General features: G+C 38.3%; 1 protein-coding gene across 1 annotated transcript; it reads right to left on the bottom strand.

Moving 5' to 3' along the window:
* Positions 1–3,632: 3,632 nt before the first annotated feature.
* On the bottom strand, positions 3,633–20,350 carry LOC140931423 (plexin domain-containing protein 2-like). Its single transcript, XM_073381245.1, has 13 exons — positions 20,294–20,350; positions 19,665–19,831; positions 18,845–18,996; positions 18,162–18,281; positions 17,877–17,946; positions 17,123–17,245; positions 15,548–15,601; positions 13,116–13,180; positions 11,611–11,809; positions 8,840–8,927; positions 8,056–8,128; positions 5,209–5,376; positions 3,633–4,969 (listed from the first exon to the last, which is right to left on the bottom strand). The coding sequence occupies exons 2-13, from the start codon at positions 19,732–19,734 to the stop codon at positions 4,880–4,882; spliced, it is 1,272 nt and encodes a 423-aa protein (XP_073237346.1). The 5' UTR covers positions 19,735–19,831; positions 20,294–20,350; the 3' UTR covers positions 3,633–4,879.
* Between the last annotated feature and the right edge of the window lie 1,581 nt (positions 20,351–21,931).

Raw genomic sequence — 21,931 nt, 5'->3', positions numbered from 1 at the left:
AGAAATAATCGGGTTTTTTTGCCCACACAAATCCTTATATTTCGGTTACCAACAGTGCCGACGGTCATATTTCCACCTTGTGCAACCTGGGCACGCACACACAAAAGCCATTAAGCTGTAATTGATGGTCGGTATAGCTTGCACCTTGCCCATTCTCTAGGCCTCATTATCGCGAGCGGCCGATGCGTTTCGGATAACGTGGTCCGAGCGAGTTTTTGGTCGTTTGTCTTGGACACGTCACCGAAATGCATTAACCGAGAAGGCCAGGGACTAGGCAAGCTTGCACCTAAACCCTACTTACCCCCGCTTGTTAGGGTTGCATTTGTTACCAAATGACCATAGTATGGGAATTCAAAAGGCAGTTTGATGTCTTTGACGGCGGGTTTGGCTGACGACAAATGCTCATCAAAAACGCTTCCATCTTTACTCCTAAGATCGATCCACATTTGCCAGCCATCAGGATTAAATTGTGACGTGTAGTACTTGTGATTATTCTACGAATATTCGAATAATAATAGACTTAATGATGTGTGTCACTGTGTCGTGTATCATGTTGTCTTCTTCATCCATGTGGAAATTGAGTCAGGAATGGATTTGATTTAACTCACCTGTATCGTGTTATTCATAAATATGAGCTGATCCTCTTCCCTCTTCTCCCGGCTCTTGCTGATGCCAGCACGTTTGATTTGTATTGGTGTGAATAAGTCATAGACTATTTCGCCAAGTCCATTTCCTGATATTTCTGACGGGAAGAAACATTCAGGGGCAGTCAACGTCAATTTGTGCAATATATCTGTTCGGAAGACGAATTGAGATCTAGAATTTTCAGAACATCTGTTGCAAAATTTCTTGCTTGCCTGCCTCTCCTAGGATTTTCGACCATCTAAAAAATAGTATAATTGCCCATTTTTAACGGATTTTGCACCCTTGAAAGGTCACCTAGAAATTTCGGGAGCCTTTTTTTTCTGGCAGGAATTTTCGAAAAGGTAAGTTTTGATCCCTATAATTCTCGGATCTCTACACTTTCAGCTAGGAAATCCGAACAGAGGAAAAATTTTTAGGGGATAAAAATATGCCTATACTCCACTAATATACGTTTAACAATGCTATGTTTAAGTGATTTTGAACTAAATTCTCGTTGGGTGCCCCTGAAACATTGTTAGAATTAGACTTGAGCCTCGTTGGTAGTGATCGAGCCAAATTACAGTAGGTGACAAGCTGATTAATCTCACAGAAAACGACGAAGTTGAAGGACTTTTCATCTGTATTACTCGCCAGAAAACAAACGTTCACTTGAAATATTGTTTCTTCAATGTGGCTAGACTTCGAAACACTTGTTTCATATTACAGTTTTCGCAGCATATGTTTGTTTCGATTCTATAAACTCATTCTCCGAAACATCGCTTAGTTTCCGCGACAGTTGCTAGTTCAACAAGTCCATTGCATGACCTGTTCACTGTATGCTTTGTGCATGTGTGTAATAAATAAAGGTTTCTACGTTTTATGTTACATCCAGTAGCACAGTATAATAAACGGGCTATCATTAGACAGACCTCAGTTGTCAGGGTATACAACAGCTTCTAACCTGAGGTATTTCGCACATATCCACTGAGTTGATCTCATTACTTCCTCGTCACGAGGCTTTTATTATTGTACTGGCAACAACCTCCATATAAAAAGCTCCGTTTTGCATTAAGGAATATAACAGAAGTTATGATTATTGGGAGTCCTTACCTTGGCAGCTTGTGCTAGTTAAAATAGCTAACGCTGTCAGGTGCGGATCTAGAATAAATACTGACCGATTTCCTACTTCTAGAGAGGTCTGGGGGCATGCTCCCCTGGGAGCAAAGTCCCCTTTCCGGGGTTTCTGAGTCATTCAGACGGGATATTTACTGACTGTCCGAACCATTTTCCAGATATCAACTTTGAGAGTTTAATGTTGATTACTAAAAATATATTTATTATGAAAAATCTGACCGATTTCCGTAAAACGGTGGAAACCGGTATGGATTCGCGCCTGGCTGTTGCAAGTCTAGCAAACTGATGTCGAAAACCTTCGATTGTGCGAACCATATAGGGGAAAGGTTGGACAAAATATAATGCAAATGGATGTTTGAACCTTAAGATCGATCATGGCCAAGAGATTCAGCCGATTCTATAAAGTCACGAATTTTGGATATGCCTTGATTGTTTCCTTTAGATATTTGCATAGTCATTCACATAAGGTTTAATGCTTGACTGGATCTTCATTGTAAACATAACTTGTAATTAGTTGCCATGAAAGAGCTAAGTCGTCAAAAATAATTGAAGATTCTGCCAACAGTTTCATAATTGTGTAAAAAGTTTGCACTTGTTCGTGACAAACTACTTAACTCCGACCCCCTGACCATTCTTATTCAAGTGTCGATGAGATTATAAATTGGACTGGAGGCTTTTAAAACTTTTAAAACAAGCAAAACAGAAATCTCTGCTTTTATTCTTTTTTTTTTTCATAACAATGACATAACTGAAGTTACACAACTAAACCAATATCTACCCTAGTTGCCACCACGTTACATCCATCCTGATCAGTTTCGTGCGGCAGCCGGACCTAAAGCTCAGTAAGCAGTGACGGAACTTCTGGCAAAGAGAGTAGACTTTCTAGCCTTACCAACCGAGCTATGCCGCATGCACTAAAGGAGGCTCCAATCCCGCCATACAACAACAACAATAATAAATAATTTATATCGCGCTTAGTTTCAGCTACTCTTTCATAGCGCTTTACAATGATTATGCCGACGTTAAAACTAAAAGCCAAAAACATACCGAGGTAAATTAATTACAAAGCTTAGAAATATATGTAGAAGAAATAAAGGTTAAAAATCTATAATCCAAAAACGTACTAAGATAGATTTACAGATAACTAACATGTAAATACGTGTACTAGAAATAATAGTTAAAAGTCGTAGGCTTCTTTAAAAAGATAATTTTTCAAATGTTTTTAAAAAATAGCTATTGATGGAGATAGGCACGTTATTCCATGGGCTCGTCGCAGCAGTGCTGAACGCCCGTTCTGCATAAGTCTTAAGTTTAATTAGCCAGTGGCACAGTGAGCAGTTCTTGGCCACTGGAACGTAATGACGAAGAGAACCTTCGATGACTCAGAAGACTGGAAATATAAGGTGCTTTGCGGTTGCGTGCTTTAAGACTAATAACAATTAGCTTTAAGAATAATGCGGGATTGTACAGGTAGCCAGTATAGCTTCAACATTATTGGGATAATAGAATCATATTTCCTTGTTAACGTGACAATGTGAGCTCCCGTGTTCCGTAAACGCTGTAATTTGGGAATACCATACCGAGGGGAGTTATAGTAGTCAAGCTTAAAACCAATGTAAGCGTGGATGAGAATTACAGCAAAACCCTGGTTTAGATATACCCATACCCATCTGCTAGTCACTTAGTCAAAGAGTTGAATTGTAAGGTATTAGGGGGATTGTGTAATCATTTTCATGAGTAACACGTGAATATCAGTTCTTATGACTTGTTCGGGCGTTTTGACTACTGAGCTTTAGGAAGAAGCATCATGACTGAATTGACTTCTGGTTTGGACTATGAATGACTTTCTTGGCATCAAAACAACAACAAATGCATAGAGAAGCAGGATTTATTAACGTGTCAACACATCATAACGATCTATATTATTTCTGTAGTTAAAATCAGTGACTAATTTTATGTGGGTAAAACACGTTGCAAAACTTATATACATTTAGTTTGATTCAAGTGAAGTCCTATGGAGCGCTACTTTCTTGTGGTGCTTTATCATCATCATCATCGCCATCATCAATATCATTATCATACTTGTAACAATTACGTTCTAAAGAACACACAGTCCTTTGCTTTGGACATCAAATTTCCGCGTTAAATAGAAGTTAACACGACATTGCCGTGGCTTTTAAATATTCACAAAATTATTTAACAACTTAGCAGAGGCTTACTTTCAGCTGTACTTTCGCTTCTTTAACGTTAAGGTTTTTAACGTAAATAGACTAGGTCTATAGGACTGGCTGTTGTTGTCATCATCCAGCAAAACACATGTGATAAAGCTGAACTTTGTTAATGTCGTCATACCTTTTGGCACTTTAAAATTTTGTTACTGATCTTCATAGCGAATTGAAGTCCATTCTAATACTTAACCTCGGCTACTACAACTACTATAGCTGCAAAAGCAAAGCAAATACTAGCAGAAAATGAAGAAAAATGAAGCCACATCCGCCCGCAATTCACAAGAAAAAAGACAAACATTCTTTACCTTGGTGTGTTAATATTTCTATAGAGTGTTTTCACTCACGTGGCCAGCATCTATGCAAATTTATTGGAATAGAAAGCGTTTGCATACGAAAAGAGTACAACTCCCAGACGATTGGTTTGGGACACCAAACCGGCCGCCGTTTCATTGTTTTGGGACACCAATACGGCCGCCATGACGTCATGTGAAAACACTCTATAAGCTGCAGTAGCAGTCGAAATTGTAAATGGTAAATACGTAATACATGGAGGCTTGGAGTACGGTAACTTCATTTTCTTCTTCAACGATCTATTTTTGCGACGAAGAGCTGCGATAGTGTGCCAGGTTTTATGTCACGAAAAGGAGAACCCATCGCAACACAACATTTGAATTCATGCTTAGCAACTAGGATTACAATAATTTATTTGGCCTGAGAAATAAAGCGGAACTAAATGAAACAAATGAAGACTGAGGCTCAGGGGAAGAATAAAGAGTACAGACCTACAACAACAACAAAAAAACACTCCCCTGAAAGCTACGTTATTAGGTTGCTCATCGTGATATCATCAAAGTTATTTTTGGCTGAACGTATGTCCGTCCCCGCTCCCTGCCTCACAGCACCTGCGGCTTAATATCAGAAGGAGCTGCTTTACTGGCTCCATCACCACTGCGCCGGAACAGCTCCCTGGGACGCCGAGTAGCCTGGAATAACACATTATTGTTCAGTTGCTATTGTTGGTAACTATCACGAGCAATATGTAACACAAGATATAATTATACCTGCATGTATATCTTAGAGAGTAGACGAAAGATTATGATCACAACAAATGAATACACACTAAGATAAAATAAGAGAACAAACAAAACTGACTCAATCCAGAGCTGTGGTTCAGGTCAAAATTGACTACGCACCAGATACCAAACAGCCGTGTGGCACTTACATCAATAAGGAAGAGTCCTGATTTGGTGGTTGGATTGCGGTAAGCATACACACACCATGCTGCCATACCAATGATCAACAATAGTACAATACAGATGCCAACAATGGCCCCAGCTCCTAGACCTCCCTTGGATTTTTCCGTACCTGCCACGCATCTCTCATCTGACGGCTGATATCAAAAAACAAATGAACACAACAGTACACAAATTATACTCGAGGAAAGGGCCATATTTAATTAAAAAACTTGACTTACAGCACGTCCTTTAAGCAGCCAGCTCTCCCGGCGGCATTTTGCTAAGTTGACCGGAGCCTGTTAGTCTTGATTGTTTTAGCGAATGATTTAGTTGCGGAAGGATAACCTGAGTATTCTACTATGTTGTAAATTAAGCCCCGTTGGTGGATAGGTAAGGATAGTTTAGGGATAGGTAAATCATTGATATGCATAAGTGCCTAGTCTATGACGTCACCTCGGAAAGAAGTGCCTTCCTCCATACTAATTAAGTGCCTAGTCACTGCCTTCCCGCATACTAATTTGGATTTCCTGCATACTAATTAAGTGCCTTCCTCCATATATAATGAAGTGGATAGGTTTACTAATGAGCGTCACTCTACTACAATAGGAACAATAGGCTTGCCTAGACTTGCCCGGTAAGTTACTTGATTAAAAGGAAAATAGGAGCGATCACCTAGCAACGCGAGAAACGGCTTCCTATAGTTCCTAAGACTCGGATATATCAACAAAACATACACAAAGGGGAGCTGAAAACGCTTTATTTCAAGTTTGAGGAGGAGGAGGAGGAGGAGGAGGAAGCCAAAATCAGGCCTAAAAGGCCTAAAAGACCAAACTTGGAGGGAAAACAATAGAAATGAGGAGGAGGAGCAGGAGGAGGAGGAAAAAACAATAGAAATGTGGCGGTGGTGGTGGTGGTGATGATGGTGGACGCCAAAATCAGGCCTAACAGGCCCAAAAGACCAAACTATGAGGGAAAACAATAGAAATGTGGTGGTGGTGGTGGAGGGAAGACAATAGAAATGTGGCGGTGGTGGTGGTGGAGGGAAAACAAGAGAAATGTGGCGGTGGTGGTGGTGGTGGAGATGAAGGGAAAACAATACAAATATGGCGGTGGCGGTGGCGGTGGTGGTGGTGGAGGGAAAACAACAGAAATGTGGCGGTGGTGGTGGTGATGGTGGTGGAGGGAAAACAATAGAAATGTGGCGGTGGCGGTGGTGGTGGAGGGAAAACAATAGAAATGTGGCGGTGGTGGTGGTGGTGGAGGTGGAGGGAAAACAATAGAAATCTGGCGGTGGTGGTGGTGGAGAGAAAACAATAGAAATGAGGAGGTGGAGGTGGAGGTGGAGGAGGGGAATAAAAAACATTGAGGAGGGAAAATAATAAAAATTGTGGAGGAGGGAATAAAAACATTGAGGAGGGAAAATAATAAAATTGTGGAGAAGGGAATAAAAAAATTGAGGAGAGAAATAAAATTAAAAAGGGAGTAAGTAAAACATTGTGCGCAATGTAAAAAAAAAAATAAAACAAATTAAAGGATGGCTTGCTTTCTTTGACTATTTTAATAGATTTCTTTCAAATCAATGTGTATTTGACTCTTTTTGTTTTAAACGGTATCTCGTGTCTGGTTTTATTGCTAGCAATTATGAGTCGCGTGTTTTAATTGATCCTTGTTAAGTTATTTGTTTTATAATAATACGTCAAGGTTGCTCCCTTGAGGTTTTTCCTGTAGAGCTAATTTGTATTTAACTTTGGGCTTGTGAACTCGCATAATTAACTGATTAACCGTGCGTGAAAATGACAAGACTTTCATTTCCTCGAGATAGATGGGGGAAAACAGTTCTGTAATTGTCAGACAAACTTGAAATAAAGCGTTTTCAGCTACCCTTTGTGTATGTTTTGTTGATATATCCGAGTTTTAGGGCTAAATAAGATATAGGAAGCCGTTTCTCGCGTTGCTAGGTGATCGCTCCTATTTTCCTTTTAATCAAGTTACTTACCGGGCAAGTCTAGGCAAGCCTATTGTTCCTATTGTAGTAGAGTGACGCTCATAAGTAAACTTATCCACTTCATTATATATGGAGGAAGGCACTTAATTAGTATACAGGAAATCCAAATTAGTATGCGGGAAGGCAGTGACTAGGCACTTAATTAGTATGGAGGAAGGCACTTCTTTCTGTGGTGACGTCATAGACTAGGCACTTATGCATATCAATGATTTACCTATCCCTAAACTATCCTTACCTATCCACCAACGGGGCTTAATTTCCAACATAGTAGACTATTAACCTGCCTGGATTTTTGCCCACTGGGAAGGTGAGGAGCTTTAAAAGTTACCTGCCCAGCACGAAAATCTACTCTATCCGGACTAACGGTCGGAAGTTTTTCGAGTCCCGCAAGTATGTACAGGCTGTTTGCCATGTGGCCTTAGGGCCCGCTACGCATAGTGAAACCTGTCTTCAGTGCCGGCTCACTCTGTATTTAGGGGGAAACGCCTTTGTACAAGTCCCTCCGATAAACCAAAAACCAACGTGTGCATGTAATGAAAAGAAAACACCTCTATTAAGACGATATACAAACGCACAAAACAGAATGGACAAACAAAATACAAAAATATACAAAGAGGGCTGTGTAGATGTCCGCCTATTATAGGTTAAGCTTCTAGAGGAAGGTATAAAACTTGTCACAAGGAAAACGGAGCTAAATGAGGGTAGCAGGAAAAACTGTGTGACAGCATTTAGGTCGCAGTTTAACATGGTTTAACTCGTAACAGTCGTAATATCTCAATCTGTTTGTCGGCATTTTGGTGGCAGTGTAACATGTTTTAACTAGTAATACCTGACTGACGGCATTTTGACTACACCTATGGAGTTCCCATTCTGCACGATTACGATCTACTGTATCAGAGCACCTTCAAAATATTGCAAGATTATTGTAAGAACGTGGTCTGCATCTACACTGGACTTAGGGTTATTAAAGCTTAACAGTGACTATTGTAATTAACAATGTCATCTTAAACCACCAATAGAAATTAGTTTGACTGACAGACTGTTTAGCAGTCTTAGATCATGTTTGTTATATCAAAAGGAAATAGTGAATGGTACTATGGACCACGTGATCTTAGTCCTGGTTCAGACGACGTGCATCATGTGATCAGCTAAATCGGATACAACTGAAAGAGCTGTGGACCGCCGGCGTTGATTCATTTGCCGAAATTCACATGAGCCAAACATAAATTCTTGTAATGTAGTTTACCAAAATGCACGTTTTTCCCCGTTGTTCATTGAAAATAAAAATCAGCGTCTGAATCGATTCGGCTGATGTGAAGTACAGCCTCTGAACCGGGCCAGTTTCCCGCCAAAAAGGAGTTTTCCAAGGGATACATGGCCATGACCCAAGTTCACGCTACAGTCATGCTCTTGCAGCACATGCCTGCTGCTGCCAGTAAATACTTGCTACCCATTTCTTTACTCTTCTATAGGTTTGAGATGTGACACATCCATGCACGATAAAACAAAAATGGTCTGCACGGTCGATCTCTGGGACTGTATTCTCTTCAGGTGAAACATCTTTTTAGTCGGCTCTGAATTAACAATTTTAGCTTTCCAAAGACAATTTCTACCTTTTAGTCTGCGGGCACCACTGACAGTCAAATTCTGTTGTTTGCTTCCGCTTCATACACTCTGTACATGAGGTGGCATTAACACAGCCTGAAACGAAAGTACAGTATAATGAAAACAATGACGTCAGTAACAGTTTACCCACACAGCATGGAACCCAAGGTTAAGCTGCAGGTTACTCACACAGTCTGAAAACCAAATTTTTTATCAAAATTAAAGCTCACAAGACTGGGTTGCAAAGAAAGCTTTAGATATAATCAGTATATTGGTCAGGAAATGGCTTACAAATTATATTTTACTTCTTGCATAAACAAATTAGGACTGCATTGTATCACTTATTATTAGAGAGTTTAAGATGCCTGGACGGCTGACCTAGGTGACGGTAACATTGACAGGGCTCGAAATTAGCACTCGCAAACTCGCGAAATGCGAGTGGTTTTTTGAAGTTGCGAGTCTAAAAAATATCCTCTAGCAAACATTTGCGAGTACCGGTATTTTTCCAGTAGAATTTCGATTAAAAAATTAAACGCTGTTGGAGAATTTTGTGGCAAAAAACCACGAAAACATTGAGTATTACGAGAAAGAATGCAGGTTTCATGTCAGTCACTGGTCAGCGGTTTTATGTATAACCTATGCTCAATTTAGCTGCGCGTTTGCGTTCTTCGTGGGTGAGCACAGAGTTGATTTGGTGATTTTCATCTTTGTGAGGTTTTCAGCTTTTGTTTGAAGATATGTCTAAAATAACCGCATTTTTTAAGAGGCCCTCGACCTCGATTTTTACACCCACTGAGTCTATGGGAGAGAATCAGCCAGGAGGATGTAGAAAGGAATAACTATTCCAACATCATGAAGGTTATCCATTTAACATCAGTATATCCCTTGGCTAATGCCTCATGTGAACGAGGATTTTCCACAATGAAAAGGGTCAAGTCAGACTGGCGTTGTACACTGGGGAACGATACCATGGACATGCTGATGAGAGTAAAAATTGAGGGGCCAAAGAAACAAGCTGATTATCACCCAAGGGCTGCAGTAAATAGGTGGTGGATGTCAGGACAGCGGCAAAGGAGACCACAAAATTAACGCTTTGATACACATTTTTTTCAATTTATTTTTAATTTTTAGATCGCTGAAATTAATCTTTACATTGGTTTAGTCCTCAAAGGGAAAATGGCTGCATTGAAATATAGCTAGTGAGATTCCTACTTTTGCTAGTAAAGAAAAATCTTACTAGCAAAACTTTGCTAGTGGACTAAAAAGTTAAGTTCGAGCCCTGATTGAGCGCGAAGAACTGGGTCGATGGCGACTACCTTGGCGGGAAACTTTTCACGTTAAGGGGCAGATTTCAAGTTGAGGACGACAACGTTTTGTTCATCATGGCATCTTTAAGGTAGACTCGTGAAATGATTGTTATTGCATACGCGGAAGGGCTATTAACGGATGAAGAGTTTGCGTTTCTTTATGAGACAAATAGACCAGTTAATTTAGAGCTGCCCTACTACGAGTATGATCAATTTGAATCGCTCTCTTACAAATCGCTTGTTTACACGGAATTTGGTGGTCTCACAGGTATTAAGGTGATTCGAAATTTCTCCCCAAATTTTGCCTCTTTCGACCGTTCTTTCTTTGAATTTGTAAGGCTCACAGACGAGTACTTCCCGGCAGAGAAGGAGATCGTGCTCTTCCTTCCATTCCATGCTCGCTAATCCTGTAAATATAAAAGAGAAAGCAGATAAAACAATTTCTCTGATTTCTCGCTCCTAACTGACCAAGGGAAAAGCATCTGGACCGTCTAGATTAAAGTTTAATACAAGATAAGACATCTTTCATTCAGAGGATAAGCGGGTTCAAGTGCTAGTGACTTTGTTTTATTAAAGCAAGAAAATTTAACGCAGGTGTTCAGTCGAAATGCTCCACCGTGGCTGTGTACATCACTTTTGCAATTTTAAGCAGCTTGTCAGTGGTTTTATTACTCAAAACAAAAAAGTGACACACAATGTTCATCTAATGAAGTTCGAAAATCTAAAAACATGCGGAAATTTATGGGAAAATAATAGTAACAGTACTCACGTTGACTGGTGCACGGCAAAACACCACTTCTCACGTCCTCGACACAAACAGGACTGCAATCCGCGTGGACCAAGCACGCGCATTGTGGTCTACACGCGAAATTTACTTCCGGTCAGCCTCCCTCGAAGTCAGCCGTGCAGGTATCTTTAACTCTCTATTATATGGGCATGTCTCAAAAGGACTGGAAACAAACAAACTCAAGAATTTGATTGGCTAAAATCGATCTCGACCGCAGTCTAGTTTTTCCCATCCAGCATCTAAACCGGCATCTAAACCGATCTTGTTGTAACAGTTCTCCTCAAAAAGTTACAAACAAAGAATGTGAAAAGATTGTCTTGTTTGTACAAAGTTTGTACAAAGCTGGACTTTGAACAGTTATTTTTGTTCCGTTTGGACTGGAGACCAGTGACAGAAGAAAGCCCGCTAAATGCTTGAGCCCGCGCAGGGAAGCAAATAAAATTATTTATGTTTTTGTTCCTTTGCTTTCTTGTTTGGCCATATAATAAACACCTTCTTATAGCTATTAACCGAGCTAGGTCGGTCTGTATGGAAAAATCATGACCTTGGTCGCTGGTACAGACCTCACTGTGTTCGGTCTGTACTGGCAACCTCGGTCAAGATTCTCCCATAAAGACCTCCCGCTCGGTTATTAACAGCTAAAAATTATTAGATTACAGTAATAAAACTTTTAAAAAGAACAAACTTGTTAGAGGGTGGAACACCACTGCTGATCCATTGACAACACCGTTCTTGGTAATATTCACTTGACTGTATATATGAAAGACTCGGTAGATGATTCCAGGCCTCCCTAAACGTCGGTAATATCTTACATATGCATCGGATATGCCTACTCTCACAGGGTGGTATCGTACATCAGGAATGCTTGACACATTAACTGGGATCTGCAACATAGTCACTATGGTTATGTATCGGTCAAATCGAAGCTTCAACATCCCCCCCGCGCAAACCCCCGCGCATTTGACTTTTTTGAAAATTATTGTTCAAATTTCCCCCCTACCTGGGGGATGTTGAAGCTTTGATTTGACCGATACATTAGCTATAACAAAACATTGATCAATATTCATCACTCCTCAATTATTTGTTGACGTAACTATTTGACTTTCACAATCTGTTTCCAGTTATATAGGTGTGTTAATTTGCTGATTTAATAATAGTCAAACGCAATGGTTTTTAATTCAGTTCAGTTTAGTTACTTATCTACAACATTTAGACTGTATAATAGTAACGACTAGGAATAAAGTAACAAATAAGAGGAAAAAAAAGAAGAAAAAATTAATGGCTTTAATAGAAGTGTATGGTGATCAGAGGAGCCTAGCTTTCGAGCTTAACCACCGTGATATTATGAATAGAAATACTTAATATGTGCGATAAGTAAATGTACCATGACAATTATGGACCCACAATAACGTGAAACAGTCATTACACTCATAAAACATACAGTCAGCTCCCGCTAATTGAAACCTTCAAGGGAAATAGAAAAAAGTTTGAGGTATTGAGGGTAAAATTATACAGAAAACTATCTGAACGGAAATGAAAATTGTTTCGAGTTAGTGGGAGGTTCAAGCTATAGAGGGTTTGAGTTACCGGGAGTTGACTGTAGTTAACTTTAACAGTTAAGCAGAATTGGCTTGTATTGTTTCTAGAGAATGACAATTAAACAACAACAGCTACAGCAAATGTCAAAAGAATGCATATGCCTTATGGCCAAATAACGGCATTAAAAAATCTGAGAAACTTCAAATAGGCTTTTATAATAGGAAGGTCCATATGTAAATGAAAAGATAAAATTATAGTCTTATGTTACATGTAACTATGCATGAAATTCGTGCATTATGAGTCATTAACACACTCCCACAGGTCAATGAGCTTCCATATTTCAAACGATGTGAGAAATTTTGAAAATAAATTGAATTTCATCTAATTATTAGCAGATTAAGAATAATCTTTTAAATTGGGTGCTTAATTCATGTTTCACCTCACTGGGGTTCAGTTAAAGTCCTAATGTCTATAGGAGCTAGGCATTCAGCTATTTATAAGGTTTACTCTTCTATTTTTCCCTTTCTATAATCACTAAAAACAAAACTCAGGTTTAATCTGGACATCCATAAGCTTCAGAATGATGCAAGGAAACAGTAATTTTCCCTAATTTACTAAGACAACTGCTATGGAGGATGAGTCATAATTTACCTCTTTGTATGCGAACCATATTGTACCATTTTTATGTAAAGTGCACTGAAATGTGAAGTGTCCATCTTTAAAGAGTAGAAAAAGAAGAAAGAAACGATAAATATAATTATCTACAGGAAATTTGTGCTTCTTTGGTAAAATTTATTTCCTTTATGGACCAAGCTCTATATTGTTGAGACACTGCTGAGATATAAATAAAAAGCTTGATTGCATGAATTTGTGTTAATTATTTTCTCGTTGCATTCGTGTATCTATAAAACCTTGAGGGTGCAGTAAAATATTCACTTTCACAGACTTTTCTTCAGTCTTATTCCCCAGTGGAAGTGTACAATGTACATAATTACTAGCCAATTTTTACACTCCCCCCCTCCCCCCCAACATGACACGGACTAGAGTGAGTGAGTCCCTATATGGGTACAGGCTGCAGACATCACTTTCTTCAGGTGTTTTTCATTTGTCAGTTAATTTTTCAATAAAATTTTTACTTGCATATCAAGAATTGTTTTGCATGGTAACACTGATAGGAGCCAGAGAACCCACAACAATGATGACAAGAGTTAGTAAAAAAAAATACAAAAAAAATTGAACAGATTTAATAAACAGAACAAAAAATCTGGATATGCATCACACTTTTTTGTTGATTTTTCTGATGTCATTGCAAAACTAACATTGTCAACCTCAGGTGCGTGGCCAGCATTTTTGCATAGAAGGGTTTCTAGTGTGGTATTTTTGTCTAGATTGAAAATCGAGCTTTGGAGAGCACGGGGTATAAGCAGGAGCCTATGGGTCGTAGGCTCCTGGTATAAAGCATTCTCCCATGGAAAATTTTATTTTCCCTTTTGTGATTCTGAGCACAAATTTCCAATAACAGTGCTTCGCTTTCAATGAAGAGATAGTGTGACGGACTTACGTTGTTGATAATTTTTTATCTCAAGTAATTTTTGTTTTTCTTCTGTTTTTGGGTTTGGTAAATACTAATGTATGCTAATGAAGTTGAAGGAAAAAAAAATAAAAATTACCTGAAATAAAAGATAAACTACAACATATATGTTGATAATCATTGAATACATTAAAACACACACTGTAGTCTTGTGATTTGCCATTAACTCAGTAAGGATATTAGCAAGAACAAGACATCATGGATGCTTCAATCCGTGCAAAGGTGTCGATTGGTGGACTTAGGCCAATTTGCATTATCCAATGTTCATCAGAGCAAGAGCAGCGGACTCTTGCTCTTTAGTCATGGTTGCTGCCAACTACTTTTTAAGTCTGCACAATGTGCAGAGCCATCGCTCAAGTTCTGCTGATCTAATTTGTAATGTACTTGAAATATGCAGCTTGAAAAGAATTCATGGCCAAGCTTTCAACTGCACTACTAAAAAGGTTTTTTTCCGCGTTGCGCCACTTGTGCTGCCAATGGAAAAGCTGCCACATGAAAATTAGGGGTGATGGTAGTCTAACAGACATTTATGTCTCACTTTCAGAGCCTGATACTGAGTAGCTTTTATGTAAGGAAAAGGCACTGCATCTTGCGATGAACTCATAATTGAATACTGTATGTTTAATGTTTTATCTGTTAGTGTTAAGTGTGCCAGTTTCAGTCAATTTCCTCACATTGATTTGCAAACATCAATGCTGATTTCATTCTACCTTCTCACTTTATGCCTCTACACGAGTTTGTATTAAACCCTCTCATAGTCAAACCTTTACAACATGTACAACAAGGTGCTGAATCCCACTTTGCAGGCTTGTATACACACTGGGGCCTCGTACATATATGATCATCCTCATAGTATTCATATGTAACCCTCGAAATAGAATTTGATGCTTTTTTCAATTGATTTTTTTCTCATTTTCTTTAACACCTTAAATCTTGTTCCTCTTGAAATTATAGCCCATGCTGTAGCCCAAGGGGGGTTCTGGAACCCCTGGAACCCTCCCTTGGCTATGCCACTAAACCTTGACCAAAGAATAGCATTGTGCAATCACTTTTTGATTGTTGTTTTAAACCCTAAGATCTTTACATCAAGAGCAGGGGCGGATCTAGGGGGTGCGCACCCCCCCCCCCCCCCTGAGATGAACCCTGCGGTTTTCTACAAGTGGTATTCTGCAAAAAAAAAAAAACTATGTGGTTTATTGGTGTTGAAGTAGAGCAAGAGACAAGTGCACCCCCTCCTAAAAAAAATCCTGGATCCGCCCCTGAAGAGTGATCATTATCATTGAAATAAATACCCAGCATACAGAGGCTTCTTTATAGTGTCATTTAATCAAATTATCAAAATTTATCTCACGGTGTAATGAGAATATCTCGACCGTATGCACACTAAGATTAACCAGATCACTTATGGGAAATGTCTGAATTCCTAACTGAAAGCACTGTATGATAATGATTATCAAAAAATTACTAGGTAACGTTTCATGCTTAATACTACCATGAGTTCTGTTATGAAGATAAACTTTTGACCACTGTACTGTCAGCTGTAAACCTAAAACAACAAAAGGAGGAATTTTGTTGGGAATTTTGAGCAAATAAAAGTACATAGAGATGTTTAAAAAAACATAACTTATGTAGCTAACTTGTTTATGTTGAAATTCTTAACATTGGGGATCAAATTACAGTTAGAGACATCATTTTTCCAACCTCAGGTACATTCTATTAATAATATTAGGGAACTTAAGATGGAGACATTTTCGGGGCGACGGCGGCCGGACTGGCAGAGAAAGCCTGGAACTGAGGCAGCCATCGCTTCCCGTCAAAAATTGAACATTAAGATCGCAGTGAACTCAGAAGGACGGCGCCTTTAATTAGAAGAATACCGCAGAGGAAAATATGGCTTCCAATAAAGAATTAAGAGAATAAATATTTGCTATGCAGACAACATGTATCGGATGAAGAGTTTCTCATTTTGTGGGAAAATTATGAGTCCAAAAATACTGATTTTCCTCGGGACAGTTACAATCCGTTCACGCTAGATAACATGCGAGATGCAGCTGAGTGCAAGGCAGAATTTCGTGTTAAAAAAAAAAAGATTTCCAGAGGCTTGCCGAAGCCTTGCAAATTACAGGAACATTGAATTGCTACCAAGGAACCGTATTCTGAGTTTGGTATTGAAATAATTCCCGGGAAATACTTGCATGCAACAACAACAACAACGGCAACAACTTTATTTCAGTATTCCCACATTAGTACATGGCATTACCTTCTATTCGTTCTGTATAATTTTCAATGCGTTTCATTTATACGATATTCTAACGAAAAGAGCGAACTAAAAACACACAATTAAAATATCGGAGTTCATTTTTTTTTTGTCTGGATACTTTTATTTGGCTCGTGGGACAATTTTGTCCATGTCAAGCTCACTTACGATTGGCTGTTTGCCAAGTTGGATCTTGACCCTGTGACATGAAAACATAGAAACATTCAAAGATGTAAATTTAGATAACAGAGCTTCGAAATCGAGCATGAAATGTGCCTCAAAGAAAACAAGGACAATTTAAGAACGATGATCTGCAAAATTTTGGTTGCTAAACGCAACAAACCTGATTGAAATTAAAGTTAAATACTCCCGTTTTCGCCACAACGCCAAACAGACCAGTTTCACGTCGTCAACGGGACCACGTTGGCAAGGTGGTGTGCACAAGCATGCGCAATATCCAACAAATGATGATGTCACGTCCGGTTGAAGTTGCCGTTGCCCCGAAAACGTCTCTATCTTAAGTTCCCTATTCTCCACCAAGCAGCTGGTTTGTATAGAGTAATCTTGGCAACCGACTGCAACTTATAAGTAATGTTTGAAAGAATTTGTCAGTTACCTTCTATTTATTAAAAAGAACTCAACTTCTCTGAGCAAAGTAGCTGATGCTTTTTACTAGCACTCAATAAAAGTGCTTGAGATAGAAGTATAGAAGTACCAAAGTATGTACATCTGTAATCTACTCAATCAGGTACAAGATTAAAGCTAAAGTAAGTACCAGTATACATTTATCACAACATAAATATTTGATACCATCGTCAAGGGTGATGACTTTAGAATCTGGATGACGAACTGGACTGAAGTAAGCCATGAGAGGAGCTAAGTATTGCACGTCTGTGAGAAGAGATGTGTTATGAACATCCATGTACAGGAAACCTTCAAGTAAGAACATTCACAGTCAAGTGTAATTTACGTGCAAGAACTTCAATCATTAATCTCATCGTTTGCCCTGATCTAATCTAATCTAATCTAATCTAATCATTTACCCGACTGCAGGACAAATGTAAGGAAATGTTCACTTTGTTTTCAAGGGCCCAAAATATTTAATTCCCTTAGTCCTGAAATTCAGAATGCCTCTAGTACTGCTTTGTTTAATTCTAAACTTACGTCATTTTTTCTTGGTATAAGCATACTTTTGTTCTCCTAATGCTTGTGTGTAGTTTTTCGCTTCTTTTGCTTTTTTTCTCATTTTTTCTTGCAGCATTTCTTTTCTCATTTTTGCACTTACAGTCATTCAGCCTTTTCTATTTTTATCCTATTTAATGATTATTTTCTATGTTCCAAACAAATTGTGTGTACTTAGAGTTAAATTGCCGATGTCAGTATTGTAATTATTAATTAGATGACATATTTTTAAAAGGTGGTCCTATACACAAGCCTTATTGGCTTCCTTGGGCTCCCTTGCCTCATCTTTTTTTTTAAATTTAATATGTATATTTTGTGTTTTTTGGCAAAATGATAATAAAACAGTAAAACAATTATTCATGTATAATTTGAATCAACTCACCTCCAGTTGTCAGCACCACACTATCAAGGTAGTGACCATAGTATGGAAAGATAAAGCTGAGCTTAAGTGTCTGTGAAAAGAACAATTTCACATTCAACTAGAGCATGTACATTTTGTAATCAAGGAAGAAAGAAGACTTATTCTGGTATTGAATGAGGAATGGGTTCCAGATGTAGGAATTGGGTTGTCAGCAAGCTGATCTACTGCATGTAACTGCATCTTCATGCTGCTTTTGTTCTCATCTCATAAATTTATGTCAAAATTAACGTCATTTCAAATACTTACCGACTTTTTTAAGAAGGTCTGTGAAAGAGAGTTGACTTTGCTTTTAGGATTTTCCTCTATATTCCGCCAAAATCTTTGGCCACTGATATATGTATGCGACACATAATACTTATGATTTACCTAAAATTAAATGGAGAAAGTCAAGATTTGATGAGTATCTGCATTCTATATATATATATATATATTGTACTTCTACATAGATATTATCAATCATTGCTGATATGGTGAGATGTGCATAATACTCTGTCTTCAACATACTGTATTGAGGAGTCCCAAAATCAGCTCTGTTAGGCAGCACATACATTGTCCCTGTGTTTGTATTTAAAGACTGAACTTCCACCAGGGTTTAAATTACCTATGTTAAGTTGGGCAAGTTAAGTGAAACTGTCATAGTTTTATCAAGTTAATACTTCTATTTTCAAGCCGGGTTTAATACCTACATTTGTAAGGTCTCTACATAACGAATAAAATTAGTGAAGGGTTTGAAAATACAAAAAACACTTATAAGAATAGAGGAGGCAGTACATGCAGACAGTAATTTTGTTAGGCTAATATCACTGACAGTAAGAGTGACTTGAAATGTAAGTCAATATCTCTGCATTTTTCATTAACTGATACTTGACCCATTTCAAAAAATTGAAATCATAGAGAAATACACTGTATGACCTGTTAACAAATCTTACCTTAACATATGTGCAGTTATTCAATTTGCAACTTTGTGCATTTGAATCTGCATTTCTTCTAGACCGGTGATGATGAAACTTGTCAATAAACATGTTTTCTGATTTTCTCCCAGGGTACTGAACATGTTGTGACAATCCATCATACTTAAATGCTGATAAATAATTGAATAAGTAAAGTTGTGCAATCAATAACAACTAATGATTTACAAGGCTGTAGTACACTAAGACAAATAAGTACAGGATAGGTCTGAAGAGTATCCAGAGATTCAAGTACTAAAGTAATGTTTAAAAAATATATCAATAATTTTCTGTCACCCAAAAAAGGAGACAACAAGGGGCCACCAAATAATACTATAACAGCACAGCCTTGCAGAGTCAATGCTATCTGCATTCAGTAACAGACAATTAAGGTGTATTAAAAGAAAAATAATACGGAAAATGAGTCTGTTCATACACTGTACTTAAAAAATTCCAAACAGCCAAATGAACGTCATTTAGCAAGTTTAGACATGTCGATCTATCCCTATTCATGTTTTGAACTGTTTGTGTAAGAAAACTGCCACCACAATGAGTATGTATATAAACTATTGTCAAAAAGCTAAGGAAAGGAAACTTTCCCTCTGTTTTCTGTTTTTCTTTTTTTTGTTTGTTGTTGAAATGAGTTAAAATCAGGTATCACAGAACAAAATCCTAGCGTCACCCTTGATGAAGTTTGAGGAAACGCTCAGTCATATGCAAGATCAAGAGGTTGAAACAAAACGTTCAGAATTTTTCACCGCACTCAGATTAGAAAATTCAGATCAAGATCGCGTGTGCTCACCTTTGCATTCCAGATAAAAACACGGGAGGAAAGCTCCGAAATACAGAAACACCACAAGGCACTTCATCATCAAGTTTAGGCACGAACTCAATCAGCATCTACGGAACACAAACTGGCTATTGCAACCACGTCAGTTTTCTTAATAACAAACGCCGCTGCCAGCGCAACTGGAAAAACAAGCGAAATATTGATCAACTTCCACGGGCAAGAGATACGTATATTTAAGCTGAAGCATATATCGTCACGTTTCTAATTTTGTTTTACAGCTGTAAGCCTATATTATAATTTATAATATTATGCCTCGAAAGATAGACATTTTTTGAACTTTATAATGTGCCATTCTTAACCTTACGATTTTCCAAACTTCTATTCATACGATTCACAGGTTTTGGTATCTACTAATTGCCTGACACAGCATCGCTATAGAACTGGAATGTACACTAACGGTTATGTAATAGCCGTACGTAAACAACAATGACATAGCAGATTTGCTGACACAAGATCAGCGGTTATAAAGATCCTGTTTACTAAGTTACGTTGTTACCAGGTTACTTTCACGCGATGGCTTGTAACCTAAATACTACATATCTAGGGAAAACATTTTGATTTGAAAGCAGACGGAAACTTACCAACTGGCAGATGGGATGAAAAAAGCTGTCACGGAAAAATTTTAAATAAGACCTTTTCACCCGATTCACGCAACCCCTATGGGTGATACCCGCTGAAAATGCACCAAATTACGCGGGTGTCACCCGCTGAATTACGTACTATAGTACGGGCAATATGGCGGTCCATAGGCTACACAACTGTCTGTGTAAGTAACTGTTATATTTTAGATAAAATAAAAACAATTCCGCCTCTTTGATACAGCGGAAAATGGAAAGACTAAAATATTAACGACTATTTGATATATAAACCGCAAATTTTCAAACAATTCCAGCTAATTCCGCATAACTCGAAGACGAGTAACGAATAGGGCGAAGTTAAATTGCTCAAAGTGAAGTTTTACTTCATTGTGTTGGGTTAAAATCCATCCGTGATTTGAGATAAAACGTCTTTAGTAAACAATTGTAGTTCTCAACACGGAAAATAAAATATTCTGGGTTTCGGGAGTGCGGTCTGGTTCACGTCTAATAGGATGCTGATACGACGGGCGTTTTTAAGACGGGCAAATTCGAGAAAGACATTTTATTACAGTTCCCCCAAATGAAGTGTATTTCTATGATATTCACATCAAACTGTTCCGAATCGTGTAATTGAAACTTTTAAAGAAAAAATTTGGTCTTCCAAGAGCCCAAAGTAAAGAATTTCTGAATGGCAAGTGTAGCGTGTGTGACATCCTATAGGATGCCGATTCACGGGCGTTTTTAAGGCGGGTAAATTCGACAAAGAAATTTTATTACAGTTCCTTCCAAATGAAGTGTATTTATATGATATTAACATAAAACTGTTCCGAATCGTGTAATAGAAACGTTTTAAGCAAAAATCTGGTCTTCCGAAGGCGCAAAGTAAAGAATTTTGGAATGGCGAGTGCAGCGTGTGTGACATCCTATAGGATGCCGATTCATGGGCGTTTTTAAGGCGGGCAAATTCGACAAAGAAATTTTATTACAGTTCCTTCCAAATGAAGTGTATTTATATGATATTAACATAAAACTGTTCCGAATCGTGTAATAGAAACGTTTTAAGCAAAAATCTGGTCTTCCGAAGGCGCAAAGTAAAGAATTTTGGAATGGCGAGTGCAGCGTGTGTGACATCCTATAGGATGCCGATTCATGGTCGTTTTTAAGGCGGGCAAATTCGACAAAGAAATTTTATTACAGTTCCCCCCAAATGAAGTGTATTTCTATGATATTCACATCAAACCGTTCCGAATCGTGTAATAGAAGCGTTTTGAGCAAAAATCTGGTCTTCCAAGAGCCCAAAGTAAAGAATTCTGAATGGCAAATGTACCGTGTGTGACATCCTATAGGATGCCGATTCACCGGCGTTTTTAAGGCGGGCAAATTCGACAAAGAAATTTTATTACAGTTCCTTCCAAATGAAGTGTATTTATATGATATTAACATAAAACTGTTCCGAGTCGTGTAATAGAAACGTTTTAAGCAAAAATCTGGTCTTCCGAAGGCGCAAAGTAAAGAATTCTGGAATGGCAAGTGCAGCGTGTGTGACATCCTATAGGATGCCGATTCATGGGCGTTTTTAAGGCGGGCAAATTCGACAAAGAAATTTTATTACAGTTCCCCCCAAATGAAGTGTATTTCTAT

The sequence above is a fragment of the Porites lutea genome, chromosome 3 (assembly GCF_958299795.1).
Source record: "Porites lutea chromosome 3, jaPorLute2.1, whole genome shotgun sequence".
Classification (NCBI taxonomy): Eukaryota; Metazoa; Cnidaria; class Anthozoa; order Scleractinia; family Poritidae; genus Porites; species Porites lutea.
This window is presented reverse-complemented; position numbering and strand designations above follow the sequence as displayed.